Raw genomic sequence first — 15,482 nt, forward strand, 5'->3', positions numbered from 1 at the left:
TATCTAAGATAACTACGTTGCTCGCCATCAAAAAGGCTTCAGTACGAGCAACGCATGAACAACATAAGCTTGTGCTGCCTAGATCGCTAGATGCGATCTAGGCAGCATGATGCTTACCGGTAGAAACCCTCAAGACGAAGGAGTTGGCGATGCGCCAGGATTGATTTGTGGTTGAACGTTGGTTGTTGTTTATTCCATAAACCCTAGATACATATTTATAGTCCGTAGACTTTCTAACGTGGGAATAATCCCAACCGTGCACGAGGCAAACTCTAACTAACCGACACGTATCCTACTATGTTACAGATACACGGGCCAACTAGCCCAAACTTTGCATATAAAGGCCGATTCACGTATTCCTTCCATGTATATTCTTCAAGCCCATCTCCAATCGCGGCCCACCTCTGATCCGGTCAAATTCTGGTGATAACAGAAGTTAACTATTACTATGATGGTATTGATGCGATCTATTCCTCCTTTCATAGTGTGAAGGTTACGGTGTGCATGCTATGTTAGTACTTGGTTTGGTTGTGTTGATCTGTCATGCACTCTTAAGGTTATTTAAATATGAACATTGAATTGTGGAGCTTGTTAACTCCGGCATTGAGGGTTCGTGTAATCCTACGCAATGTGTTCATCATCCAACAAGAGAGTGTAGAGTATGCATTTATCTATTCTGTTATGTGATCGATATTGAGAGTGTCCACTAGTGAAAGTATGATCCCTAGGCCTTGTTCCTAAATACTGCTATCGCTGCTTGTTTACTGTTTTACTGCATTACTACTGCTGCGTTACTACTGCTTGTTTACTGTCCTGGGCAAAGCACTTTTCTGGTGCCGTTGCCACTGCTCATATATATTCATACCACATGTATTTCACTATCTCTTCGCCGAACTAGTGCACCTATTAGGTGTGTTGGGGACACAAGAGACTTCTTGCTTTGTGGTTGCAGGGTTGCATGAGAGGGATATCTTTGACCTCTTCCTCCCTGAGATCGATAAACCTTGGGTGATCCACTTAAGGGAAACTTGCTGCTGTTCTACAAACCTCTGCTCTTGGAGGCCCAACACTGTCTACAAGAATAGAAGCACCCGTAGACATCACACGGCAAGTGGGCTGGAGCTAGCGCTGAAACGAACTTACGCTACGGCTGGCAGGGCCGGAGCCTGGGCCGAACGAACCGGAATGCCAGCAAAAACCCACCGCCTGGGCCGAACCAGCTGGCACCTGCCGGCCTGCAGACGAAAAGGCTTGCAGTAAGCTGTTCCGACGATCACCGGCGTGGACCCTAGCGCCCGACCGGTCAGACAGGCGTGGGGGCCGGCCAATAACAATGAATAGAACCCCAAAAAACAGTAAAGAATCTTCACCAATTTTTTTAGATGATTCTAGAGAGGGAGCCTCTCAACATCAAGAAGCGATAAAGACGTCCAAACTCGAAAACGCAATAGAAGATGCATACAAATTTCGTTTTCGATGAACTTGGGCTTGTTGAAAAGCTGGAAACAAGCTCAATAATCTCACACTGAAAACACCAAGAAGCAACAAGAATATAGGGATGCAAAGTATGCAAATGATTGAACACCCTAAGACGATGTGACCAAGTTATCCAACCGAAAGCCCCTCTTGATAGTGCGGTTATCTATCCTATAATCAGGTCTCCCAACAACCATCTTGAGACCGGTAAAAGGAAAACCTAGTAAGGCCATACCTTTGCCTTGCGCATCCCGCTTGATCTTGAAGACAACGCTTCAAGCTCCATTCAAGCCGGAAAGCCTCATTTGATCATTGTTGCTTCGTGAAGACTCATGATTGCTCCCCCATACACCACTGTGGGAAAGCTACCTTGAAGCATATCTTCACAAGTCCATTGTCACCAAATGGATGACAAGCTTCAAGCATAAGTTATCGAGATACCTAACCCATATAAGCAACACAATCACACATATATGATGGGTTAATTCACAAAGCATAATTAAGAAAGCTTACTCTACCACAAGATCACATGATCAAAAGTGGTTCAATCTTTATGCTTCATGCCTTGATCAACTTGAATTCAATCTTCACTCTTAGTCTTGGTCAACCTTGTATCTGCTCATGCTCTACCATAATATTTTGAGGCACATAAAGAACTCTTCATTTGATTGCATGCTTTAAACCTTAGTCAACTATAGCTCAACTCATTAGATCATCATGACACCGGCTTAGAACCACATCTTGAATTTCTTCTCTTGAAATCAAGCACTCATCTTGATCATATAATATATTCTTCTCTTGAAATCGATGATCTTGACGCCAATACCTAAGGTATATCTTTTATCTTCATGACATCCACACTTGAATCCAACACATGGACTACAAGAATGACTTATGGAATATTCCTTCATATAAACTCAATGAAAACATGAGTCCATAAGAATTATCATTGATTACCCAAAACACACATAGGGGCAATGTACCCTTACAAAGGGCAGCAGCTCCACTTCTTTGGAAGCTTTTCTTCGACGGCTTGATGCCGTCTAGGTTTTGGACTCAAAGGCTGTAGGGCAGCCGCTCCCGTCATGGTCGTCGCTCGCCGACGCGAGGTGTTCTTCCTCCACGCATGTGTGCCAAATTGGAGGTCTTCTGGCTTCGAGATGGCGCACCCTTGCTGCTGTACATAACGGTAGGCCGTGCTCGCAAGCTTAGGCATGGATGCGGTGGAGAAGGCGCTAGAGGAAGACCATGACGTGATCACTTTTTGTCGCAAGGTCTTCACTGCAAAAAATAGGGGCCTAGTTGTAATTTTATTTTCTTATGTGGTCCCTCTTGTAAAATTACCTCCACCGACGATAATATAAGCAACATCGGAGTAAATAAAATCGATTATCCATAATTTGTCTAAAATATTCGATGGAAAAGTCTGGGAGATTCACCTTTTTGTTTGACACAAACGGAGAATCCACTTATCTTCATGTCACGCACCAGCACCAGAGAAGATTCCGCTCATCTCCATGTTCCTGCTGTAGCTCATTCTTCAACCCGAATGCTGGTGACACCAATCTCTTGCTTATCTCCATCCCTGTCACCTACAGGCGATGCTGTCCTACCACCAGACGGACACCTCCCATCAGTTCACGAAGCCCTCCCTATCATCCGACGGTGCTCACTCCTCCACCGCCGCCTCTCGACGAGCCACAGCCGTCGGATCGCCACCGCCGTCTCCGTCCCCAAGCGCTCCAACCGTAGCGCAGCGACGCAGGGGGAAGAGAAAAGTCCGGAGAAGCAGGCATGTGTCTCAGGCGGCCTCTACGTGGCTCAACCTCCGCCTCGCATTCCGGCGATCCTCCGCCGCATGCAGCGCACAAACAAAAGCATCTCCCTCCCCTTCCCCACCGGGACCGGCGATGCTGCCCTCCTAGACCTCCCCCAAATTCTCCTCCTGACCAGCTTGCTAGCCGCCGGCGCAGCTCACCAGGTGCCCTGGCCTCGCTTCCTGCCACCAAGTCCCCCTCCCTCCTACTCCTTCCCCGGTGGTGCGAGCAGGTGCGCCGGCCGGCGCGCGCTGTTTTCCGGGGACCGACCGTGGCCGCGGGGAGGGCAGCAATGCTGTGAGATGAGATGGTAGTGGCTCGCCGCCCCCAGAGGTCGGCTGTTGCATCAGCGATCACTACTCTCTACTTGTTTTCATTTATCTCTGCTCGCTTTTCTCGCCGCGATACTGTCCTTTATATACTTGTTTATTGTTATTCCGCTTCGAGCTAAGCTTTTGATTTTCTATTGACGACAAATTCGCTGTAGATGTCTACTTTTTTTCTAATTCGGGTAAGTACTGTGTCGCCTTGTTGTGTCATGATCCATACATATATGTATACGTATGGCTTATGAGTGACTTCGTTTGGGTTACACCCCAGTTTGTTTGGGAGGGACAACCAAAAAATAGGGAAATATTTGCAAAATTTATTTATTTATGTAGAAAAATTACAATCTACTTGTGCATCTCATTAAGCTTTGTTCTGTTTTAGTTTTAGGCTTTTAGTTCATTAGCTATATATAGTAGTTCGTTTCTGCATCTAGACTAGTTGTATTTCCTGCAAACATCCTCTTATCTTTATAGTCTGCTGAAAGGCACATGGTGGACATTCAGGTGCAGGTGTAAATGCAATCCAAACATCCGGCATGAGCCCCCGAGAACATATCTAGTGATACCACCCTTTAAATGATACCATGATACCGTACAAAAAAAGTATTTTTATACGTGCTAAAAAATTATACGAAAAATTGTGAGTGCTCATGAAGCATGTTCCTACATCATCACAAAATTTCATATCCAAACTCGACATGGACACTGAGAAACAAAAAAGAGAAAATCAGCATGAATAGTGGATTTTCTGATTTTATCTTTTTGTGACACTAGGTAGCACTATTCATGCTGATTTTCTCTTTTTTGTTTCTCAGTGTCCATGTCGAGTTTGGATATGAAATTTTGTGATGATGTAGGAACATGCTTCATGAGCACTCACAATTTTTCGTATAATTTTTTAGCACGTATAAAAATACTTTTTTTATACGGTATCATGGTATCATTTAAAGGGTGGTATCACTAGATATGTTCTCATGAGCCCCCTCTCCGAGCTGGTCTGGTCTCCGGATGATGGCCTGAGCATTAAAATCGCAGCCTCCAGCCTAAGCACAAGAAAAGCCTCTCTTCGCTGGAATGCGGACACTTTGAACATAGTGATATCTTCGCCTCAACCAAGTGGTGGTGGCGGCGGTGGCGGTGCCAGGAAGAGTGGTGATAACGTAGATGCCTCAGTAAGGGATGCTGGAGAAATGCCGTCGCAGCTACGAACTTGCAGTGACAGTACAGTGAGAGTATCCATGGCTAGTCCAAATAGAACACGAAACCTTGATGCGCAACAATCTACTTCTATAAGATCACAGGAACAAGATTCAAGTAAGTTTAAAAGACACAAATCCGATTCACTGACTTCGAGTAGTCCAGAGTCCAGACACACGATTGATGCTTGAATTTTAGCTTAGAGATCTGCATGTAGCACCAATTGTTGCCCTAGATAACTGCTTAGCTTGCCAGTAGAGTCCAAACTGTGTATGAACATAACCGGCACAAGTTTACCATCTCTCAAACATACAAAATGTCTCTTCCCTAATGTGTGTTAGCGAGATTTTTTTTACCAATAGTATGTTACATAACTTTTCAGTGTATTTCATGTATCTTTCGCCTCAGTAGTCCAAACAAAATAGATAGCCTAATGCCATTTACATTTTTGTCATCTGGTTGTCAGTATTCCGACGATTAACTAATCTTGTTTGATGATTGATGCTTGTAGAATGCTGTGGAGGGATCAATTTGATGAACGAAGAGAAAGAATTGTCTGACAACTGCTGTGCAGATAAGCCGAATAAAGAGGAAGTGCGTAGTTCTCCCACAAGATACTGCAAGGACGCTTCTCACAGTAATATACTATATTTAGGACAATTGTTAAAACTACCCTTATCTTCTTTTCTTCGCAACAATAAAAAATAGCATGGCATTTTACAGGCGTGGCTTCCAAAAATAGTGCCCTGCGTAGTATTTCAGAAAAACAGATCTACTGTGCAACCACTGTCCCTAATGGAAGATCCTGGGCAGATAATATCTGGCGTGCTCGATTAGTAAAAGCAATTAGTCAGAGGGACTATGTTTTGCCGAACAATGCATTGAATGCAGAGTCACCTTTTGGTAATACAAGAAAGGTTCCAGTAAAGTTGTCAGGTTTTCTAGATAACAAAAGTGATAATCACCAAGATCAGGTTATGCAGGAAAACCATAATGGTAATCGCCAAGATCAGGTTATGCAGGATAACCATGATGGTAATCCCCAAGATCAGGTTACACAGGGAAATCATAAGGATGAGCCTATTCTTGCTAGATGTGAGTCAACATCTGGTGTTAACCCTGTTTCAAAATGTGACTCAGCATCTGGTGTTAATCCTGTCACAAGATATGAGTCTACAACGGATGTTAATCCTACAAAGCTTGAGAAGGGCAAAGAAAAGGTCATGCACGACCAGAGCAATTGTGTTAGCAAAACAAAGCAGGATGATGATAGCAATGAGAGTATGGAGAGCTGCCCAAGTATGAAAGCTCCAAAGAGAGAACATGCACAATACTCCACATGCGAGATGTCTTCTCGAAGTAAAAGATTTAGAAGGGAATACAATGAGAGTTCTTTCTCAGGATTGTTGCCCAGAAATGGTAGCTCGTTCTTTAACTGGATGTCATCTCTGACTAATGGATCAACCATGCTTGATAGAGGCACTACTGTTGTTTCACTTGATCAGAAGCTTTCAGAGGCTACAGGACATGAACTAGCAGAACATTCAATGGAGCTTCAAAAAAACATCAGAATTCCTCTGCAGCCTGTTGGCTTCAATTCTCTTTTTCAATCTCTTTATTGCCATAATGTTATGACAGCTTCAAGAGATACAAGTGATCAGTCAGAAATGGATTGCACTGAGCGCGAAGCTGACAGACTAGCACTGAATCTAAATGGTAGCAATTCTATGCTCGGCAAAAAGATTAGTATGGGCAGAGGAACTGTTGATGTGGCTATTGAGGATTTAGCTGCTGACAGCCTTCAAGAGGATTCAGGTGGTGGTAATGGCAATTTTAGAGATCAAACTGGAGTTCTCCCTTTGAGAGCCGGAAGAAACTTCAAGATACCCAACGCCAGCAAGTCGTGTTCTAGAACTGTCATAGAAAAACAAAATGAGTGCCATGCCAGCTCTTTGAATGCTGCAACGGGTATTAATGGTGGATTCACTGAAAGCTTGTGGGTAAGTCGTCTTTTGCCAAAAACCTCAATGAAACTGATGGATGCAACACCCTGCAATGTAAACAGTGATTTGTGTGCTGTCAGTCCAAAGGGTGCAGGTGATAAGTTGTATCCTTCATCTCAGCAGAAGTTTAATGTGGAGAAAGAATTCTACAATTCACAATACTTTACTAGCACAGGAAGTGACAATGGCACAACAAGCAGCAAATGTCCAGTGATTCCTCAAGAAGAGCATAAGCAGTCAGAAACTATGGCTTCCATTCTCGCAAAGAGATTGGATGCACTCAGACATGCAAAGACCTCAGCAGTAAGGTTAGCTATCTCATGTGATTACGAAATATCTGAAGAGCGTAATCAGAGAAAGAGTCCTTTTGTTAATTACAGCAGCCATGATGGACTAGAGGCAGGACAAGAAACTCAAAAATCTTCTAGTGGACATGGACGGCTAGTTTTATGGGTAGGTGACAAAGGTAAGGAGCAATTATGTCCTGGCAGTGACGAGGAATCAAGAGGAAACATGTTATCTCGAGGTGAAGGTCAGCATTGTGGAGGGAGCATCACTGGAAAGACTGTAGCTCCTCATGATAATTTAGAAGCAAACACATCTGCTGAATATATTGATGGAAAAGGATTCAAAAATAAGGAAGTGGGTTCAGATTCCATGGAGAGTCTGCGACAAAACAAGCAAATTGTACCCTATGGTATTATCTCCAGTGATGTATGTGATCAATCAAGTATTATTTTTGGAGCCTTGCAGAGGCTTCGTTTGTCTCGATCAGATATCATAAGGTACTTACTTTAGTTAGAAATCACCTTTGAATTCCTTTCAACATTTCTCTTTCTACCTGCTATGTATGGCATGCATGATTTCGTTTACGGATTTCATAATATTTGCTCATGGTCACATGTCTAAGAAGATTTAATTGGACAAATTATATGGCTTATAGCTTTCTATGGGCTGTGTGCTCTTTTTTGCTTCCTGGAAGGTGGGAAGTTTTCATATATGATTCGTCTTAGCTAAAGAACTAAAAAAAAAAATGTTTCCTTGTATACAAGCTGAACCTGTGCTAGCTATGTTAAGGGAGGGGACACAAAACCTAGCCACCTGGGTTTGAATCCTCACAGGTGCTTACTTACTAACGATTTCACAAATACTAATATATATTCTCTTCATAGTGTACTGTAACGTTGACAATAATTTTGGTTTGTACACAATATGTGGGCCCTAGAGTTCTGTCCGTTGATCATATTAATGTACAGAAGGATCTCTCTCCGTATTTTTGAATTGGAAAGTTGTGTTTAGATTAGGGAGGACACTGAGGACTGAAGAGTCCGTTGATCATATTAATGTACAGAAGGATATCTCTTAGTGTTGTTGAATTGGAAAGTTGTGTTTAGACTAGGGAGGAAACTGAGAACTAAAGAGCTGATGTTTGTTTCTTTATTTACATTGGTGATACTTGACAGATGGTTCACGTCACCAATAATGCACACTACCTTAGATGGCTTTTTCTTGCGTCTACGATTTGGTAAATGGGAAGAAGCATTGGGTGGCACAGGATACCATGTCGCACGCATAAATGGTAAGTGGCTATACAACTGTCTAATTTCGTGACTGGCTACATTAAATGCTCAGGTTGCAGAGTGATTCTTTAAAAAAATAAAAAAGAGACGGTAAGTAATATATATACTTCTCTTACAGGAGCATTGGATAGGAACCGCCTCTCTGTAACAATCAGGAACTCAACTTGCCAAGTAGATTCTCGCTTTGTATCCAACCATGAATTCCATGAGGTAATGTATGAAAAGGCAGTTCTCTTTTTTTTACTTCTACTGCTATTTTGCCAGTGCACTTTTGTAGACAACCCATTAAAAAATTAAGCCAACTTTAAAATCAGCTTATTTTCAATTGAGCAAGTTCATGGCAGTGAACAGACTAAGAGAAACGCTTGATAGTTTGCTTTCTTGACGTTTCCAATAGTTCTTGTGTATATACTGTTTCTTGCGTTCATCGTTTGGACAAAGCATCACAATCAGATGACTTGTAGAGTTGTTTTGTTTTCTTAAGTATCACTAAATTATCAAATTGTAACCCAAAATAGTATTGATTTTCGTATTCATATTTTCAATATAGGATTCAGATGTGTTCTGCTACTATTGAAAATGCAGATTCCAATATGTTCTTCTCTTTGCAGATGGCCTTATGCTGCTTGTTCATGCTAAATTATTTACCATAACAAATCTTTCTTACCTTGTGTAAACAAAGAAAAGTTTCCCGTTGAATTTAATTTGTATGATCTAGCTCTTAAATCATAGAGCGCAGTGGTAAGAATTTTTTGTCATAAGAGCATGCCTCTGAAGTTTCGACTAATACAACAAAGATCAGAGAAAAAAAGCAGGTCTCTCCAGAAATTCATCACAAGGAAGTTCTATCTTATTTTATCTGCTTTCATTTGCCCGTACAGAAGAGTTCTACCTGGATTATCCTACGGTTCTTACTTGCTAGTGTCCACTGATATCAAATGGTTTTGGTCTCGTCAGTCAGCAGTAGCATTTTTTCTTGAACTTGAGCAGTACCAATTTATGTTAGGTGACTGATTTTGTTATGTTCACTAGGATGAGCTGAAGGCATGGTGGTCTGCTGCCATGAAGGGTGGCTGGAAACTACCATCAAAAGAGGAACTTAGCAAGAAGTTAAGAGAAAGAGAACTACTTCGTTTTCAAAATTGATCGAATCAGCATGACAACCCTTGATGGCAGTACCATAATCTGGAGATTTCTGTCTCGGCAGTCATTTTATCCGGAATTGCCAGTGATGCAAAGAATTACAGTTAGTCAGGCTACAATGCTATTCTTGCCATTCTCAGAAGTAGCAATAGCCCAGTGGTAGGATCGCAGTGGCATTTGGTATCTCACCCGGGTGGGCTGCACTTTAAGATCATGGGTTCTCGCCTGGTGAACTAGATGTTAATTTTTGAGCATCCTTGGTGCAGTGATAGATTCACAGTGGTATATTGAGAGAATGATCAGCTTGTACTAGTATATGATGATATTTTACGATGGGATAGGTTATTGTGTGGAGATCCTATTTGTAAATAGGAAGCTACTACCAGGACAGTGCAACATTGTACGATGTTAACTATAACTTAGAATACGATGAATGTTCAGTGCTTGTGGGTGTCCTTTTCTCTAAGGAAGGGTGTCCTTTCCTCTTAAGGAAATTCTGGAAATGTGAGAAAGGAGAGACCTGGGAGAACAAAAGGAAAATAGCTAGGTTTAAAAATGGGGTACTTACTGGAGTTTGTGGAAGGAATTTTAAGAGTCTTTCCTTGCTTTTCATACAAAGAGGCTGATTTCAACCGATGACCTGCATGGAACAAGTGGAGATACAATACCACTACATCAAGCTCACCCTTTATGAATACTGCCCAAGAGGAGTCACAATTTTCACCTAGGACATTGCGAGAAACCATTAGAAGGAAAAGGAAAGGTTTAGAAATGTAAGGATTTTTTACGAATTAGAGAATAATATGAGGACTAAGAGACATCTCCACCTTGTTCCCCTTTATCTTGGAAGATGGACCGAAAATTCTTAGAGTCCATAAAAGGAAAGAAATGGTTTTGAAATGGACGGAAAACTTGCGCATCATAGAAAAATGAGAACTCAAGAGGACTCATTCTACCCCCTAGGATATTACCACCTTGTTTCTCTTTCTTCTTGAAGATTTTGGAGAATTTGAAAAAGTGTAGAAAAGTCTAAAAAAATGGAGAAGGAAGTGAAAAAACGAAAGGAAAATACTTGGGATCCAATGAAAAATGTGGGGGCCTTAGGAACTCACGCTTCTCCCCTACAATGTTTCCTCCTTATTTCCCCTCTCCTGAACATTTGTCGGGAGATTCTCGGGAAGGTGACAAAAAATAAAAAAATATGAAAGAAAAATATCCAGGTGTTAGTGAAAAATATGAGAAACCCAAAGGAATCATGCTCTCTCATATGTCATTTCCTCCTCATATTTCATCTCCTCGAGAATTTCGGTAGAATTTTAAGGACAAAATGAAAAAGATGCCTATTAGTTGAAAAGTGCATGTGGATTCCTCGGATCCATCTTTTGTTTCCTCTAGGGATGTCCCCTCCTTTGCCACCTTTTTCCGACATTACCTAGAAATTATGAGTGAATCGAGAAGATCTGCGAAAATCATAAGAAATGGCAAACAAAGATAGATAGTGAAAGTGCATAGAGCTCCCATGTGTGGTTTTGGTAATTAATGACAATCTCTATGGACTAATGTTTGCATTGAGTTATATTTGTAGGAGTTATCCATAGGCAATGCTTGAATCTTATGTTGGCTTCAAGGTTGCAATAAGAATGAATGAGGTGCAAGTTCAAGATGATCCAACTCGAATAGATCATAGGCTTGAAGCTTGCAATTCATATGGTGTTCATGGATATGTGAAGATGAGAAGGAGCTTTCCCATAGTGGAGTATGGGGGAGTAATCCGCAAGACTTCATCAAGCAAGCACAATTAAGAAAGGTGTTCCATCTTGTTGCGGTCAAGATCGTCATCAACAAGTTCAAGTGGAGTGTGCAAGGTTAAGGTTTGAACTTGATAGGGTTTCTTTCTTACCGGTCTCGTGGTTTAGTTGGGAGACCGAGTTATAGGTTAGTTGCCGCACTATCAAGGGGCTCTCGACTGGTAACTCGATCGTATCATTCGGAGAGAGCTCAAACCTTTGCATCATTGCATCATCTTGCTTTGTTTTTATTTGGATCTTATCCATATGGTGTTTTAGATCTTGTTCTTATTCTCATGACAAGCTCTAGTTCATCGAAAACAGATTCCTCATGAAATACTTGTTGCGTTTTCGATATTGGAGTTTTTCTCAGTTCATTGTATTGAGAGGTTTCACCTCTAAAATGATGAAAAATCTATCCCACATGTTATTAATATTCTATATCCTTCTGGGCTAGGTATTTTCATCCTCTTTCCAACAAAATTGGTTTCACCTAAATCCGAGTTTCCTAACTCAAGTTATTGCATTTTCCCTATTGGAGGTGTTACCGGTTTATCTCTTTTAGATAGGTTAAACTTTTCCCCATTTTATTTTATGCTTCATGGTTGGACTATGATGTTTCCTTGAATGATCTTGTAGAGATTTTTGTTGTGAATCTAACGAGCCCAAGGTCATCAGATTCGGAGTCCGGATGTGAAAATAACGATGTTTTCAGTGTGGGGTGTGCTGCCGACCGGAGTGGTCCGGCCAGGGTCCAGGGTGCACGAAAATTGTGCCCGGAATGGTCCAGAGTGGTCCGGCCAAGCCCGGAAGGTCCGGCTGGGGGCTGTTTTTAGGTGCGTTTTCAACGGTAAGATTTCATTTTGGAGGCCATATATAACCCCCTTCTTTCCCATTGAGCTGGTTGCTTCTACTACACTCTCTCTACTTCATTGTTGAGTTTGAGAAGCTTCCTCTACCTCTAATCCCTCCATGATTCCTGCCCATATTTGAGAAAAAGATAGAGGAGATCTAGATCTACATCTTGACCAAACAAATCCCTCTCTTTGCGAGAGGAATCCATTAAATCTAGATCTTGGAAAAATTTGGTGTTCCTCCTCCTATTTGTTCTTCCCCTCTTCCACCCCCAATAGTTTTTGTAGCTTTGTTGGAATTTGAGAGAGAAGGACTTGAACATCTTTGTGGTGTTCTCTCCATTGCATTTGGTGCATCGAGTTAACTTCTCCGTGGTGATACGTGGAGGTGAAAGTTCGTGAGATATACACTTCGGAAGCTTGTTCCCGGAGCTTGTTCCTCTAGGGTCTTTGGACCCTGGATGGCTTAGTGGTCTTTGTGGTGTTTCTTGGTGATGGGATTCGTAGCATAGAAAACAAAAATTTTCCTACCGCAAAGACGAATAAATCCAAGATCTAATCTATGGAACACCCAAGATCTAATCTACAAGATCGAAGCAACGAGATGGAGATGAGACTAACCCTCGAAGATTCCAAAGCCTACGAGATTAATCTCGTTGTTGGTGTAGACGATCGTCCCCGGTGCTGCAATCCGGCAGCACTTCCGTACTCGGTCGCGCGTACGGTGTCGATGAAGCTCCTTCCTCTCCCGTTCCAGCGGGCAGCGGAGGTGTGGTAGATCTCCTCCAAATTCCAGCAGCACGATGGCGTGGTGGTGGTAGTGGAGGAAGAAAAGCAGCAGGGCTTCGCCTAAGCCGGAGCAGCGTATGGTGGAGGGAGAGGCGGCCAGAGGAGGAGGCAATGGATGGGGGGTGTGGCCGGCCACCCCCTCCCCTCTTTATATAGGGGGCCAGCCGGCCAAGGTGGCCCCCTTCCCATCTAGGGTTGGGGGGGCGGCGGCCAAGAGGGGGGAGAGGGCTTTCCCCTCCCCCAAGTTGATCCCCCCCTAGGAAACCCTAGGGGGTTGGCCGGCCTGGGCCTTGGGGGCCATGTGCCCCTGGCCCATTAGGCCAGGGAGCATCCCCTCGGCCCATGCTAGGCCTCCTAGGTCGTGGGCCCCATGGTGGACCCCTCCGGAACCTTCTAGAACCTTCCAGTCAACCACCGGAAAAATCCCGAACATTTTCGAAACCCAGAAATCAACTTCCCTTATATGAATCTTATTCTCCGGACTATTCCGGACCTCCTCGTGACATCCTGGATCACATCCGAGACTCCGAACAAACTTCGTCTCCATACCATATTCAAATCTACTTATGCGACATCGAACCTTAAGCGCGTCACCCTACGGTTCGCGAACTATGCAGACATGGTCGAGACTCCTCTCCGAGCAATAACCAATAGTGGGATCTGGAGATCCATAATGGCTCCCACATATTCAACGATGACTTAGTGATCGATTGAACCATTTACATACGATGTCAATTCCCTTTGTCACACGATATTTTACTTATCCGAGGTTTGATCATCGGCATCTCCATACCTCGTTCAACCTCATTACTGACAAGTACTCTTTACTCGTACCGTGGTATGTCATCTCTTATGATCAAATCATATGCTTGCAAGCTAATCAAACGACATTCCACCGAGAGGGCCCAGAGTATATCTATCCGTCATCAGGATGGACAAATCCCACTATTGATCCATATGCCTCAACTCACACTTTCCAAATACTTAATCCCATCTTTATAACCACCCATTTACGCAATGGCGTTTGATGTAATCAAAGTACCCTTCCGGTGTAAGTGATTTACATGATCTCATGGTCGAAGGACTAAGACAACTATGTATCGAAAGCTTATAGCAAATTGAACTTAATGACTTGATCTTATGCTACACTCATTTGGGTGTGTGTCCATTATATCATTCAACTAATGACATAACCTTGTTATTAATAACATCCAATGTTCATGATCACGAAACCATGATCATCCATTAATCAACAAGCTAGTTATACAAGAGGCTTACTAGGGACTCCTTGTTGTTTACATAACACACATGTATCAATGTTTCGGTTAATACAATTATAGCATGGTATGCAAACATTTATCATAAACACAAAGATATTATAATAACCACTTTATTATTGCCTCTTGGGCATATCTCCAACAGTCTCCCACTTGCACTAGAGTCAATAATCTAGATTACATTGTAAGGTACCTAACACCCATAGCATTCTGGTGTTGGTCATGCTTTGCCCTGGGGAGAGCTTTAGTCAATGGATCTGCAACATTCAGATCTGTGTGTACTTTGCAAATCTCTACTTCACCATCTTCGATGTACTCGCGAATCGAATGGAAACGCAGCTTGATATGCTTCAGCTTCTTGTGTGACCTTGGTTCCTTTGCATTGGCGATGGCACCCGTGTTGTCACAATAAATGACTAACGGGTCCAATGCACTAGGAACCACACCAAGCTCAACAATGAACCTCTTCATCCATACCGCTTCCGATGAAGCCTCTGAAGCCGCTATATATTCAGATTCTGTTGAAGATTTCGCCACCGTGCACTGCTTGGAACTGCTCCAGCTCACTGCCGCACCATTCAATATAAACACGTACCCAGACTGAGACTTAGAGTCATCAGGATCAGTGTTCCAACTTGCATCGGTGTAACTGGTTACAACGAGTTCTTGGTCACCGCCATAACAAAGAAACATATCCTTAGTCCTTTTCAAGTACTTCAGGATATTTTTGACCGCTGTCCAGTGTTCCATTCCTGGATCACTTTGATATCTGCTGGTCAAACTAACAGCATGTGCGATATCCGGTCTAGTACACATCATGGCATACATGAGAGACCCTACTGCCGAAGCATAGGGGATCTTGCTCATCCTCTCTCTTTCTTCTGCTGTAGCTGGACCTTGAGTCTTACTCAAGACCTTACCTGGCAACATAGGCAAGAACCCTTTCTTGCTTTCATCCATTCTAAACTTCTTTAGAATCTTGTCCAGGTATGTACTCTGTGAAAGGCCTATTAGGCGTCTTGATCTATCTCTATAAATCTTGATGCCTAAAATGTATGCTGCTTCACCAAGGTCTTTCATTGAAAAACATTTATTCAAATAACCTTTAACACTGCTTAATAGTTCTATATCATTCCCAATCAATAATATGTCATCTACATATAATATCAGGAACGCTACAGAGCTCCCACTCACTTTCTTGTAAATACAGGCCTCACCATGAGTCCGTAT

At 42.6% G+C, this 15,482-nt stretch overlaps 1 protein-coding gene across 5 annotated transcripts; it reads left to right on the plus strand.

Annotated features, from left to right (window-relative positions):
- The first annotated feature begins 3,315 nt into the window (after positions 1-3,315).
- Positions 3,316-9,990, plus strand: LOC127344578 (uncharacterized). Of its 5 annotated transcripts, none has more exons than XM_071828481.1 (8): positions 3,316-3,603; positions 4,108-4,157; positions 4,596-4,936; positions 5,331-5,456; positions 5,543-7,607; positions 8,286-8,401; positions 8,521-8,612; positions 9,435-9,990. In XM_071828481.1, the coding sequence occupies exons 1-8, from the start codon at positions 3,601-3,603 to the stop codon at positions 9,546-9,548; spliced, it is 2,907 nt and encodes a 968-aa protein (XP_071684582.1). In that variant the 5' UTR covers positions 3,316-3,600; the 3' UTR covers positions 9,549-9,990. The 5 variants fall into 5 exon arrangements, with proteins under 5 accessions (XP_071684582.1, XP_071684583.1, XP_071684584.1 ...); XM_071828482.1 differs by having other exon boundaries at positions 3,317-3,626; positions 4,127-4,157; XM_071828483.1 differs by having other exon boundaries at positions 3,317-3,603; positions 4,127-4,157.
- Positions 9,991-15,482: the final 5,492 nt, after the last annotated feature.

This window comes from Lolium perenne, chromosome 3 (assembly GCF_019359855.2).
Source record: "Lolium perenne isolate Kyuss_39 chromosome 3, Kyuss_2.0, whole genome shotgun sequence".
NCBI lineage: Eukaryota > Viridiplantae > Streptophyta > Magnoliopsida > Poales > Poaceae > Lolium > Lolium perenne.

Coding starts and splice junctions, on each gene's coding strand:
- LOC127344578 (XM_071828481.1), top strand. Junction 8,402..8,520: donor CCATGTCGCACGCATAAATG/GTAAGTGGCTAT, acceptor CTTCTCTTACAG/GAGCATTGGATAGGAACCGC. Junction 8,613..9,434: donor CCAACCATGAATTCCATGAG/GTAATGTATGAA, acceptor TATGTTCACTAG/GATGAGCTGAAGGCATGGTG.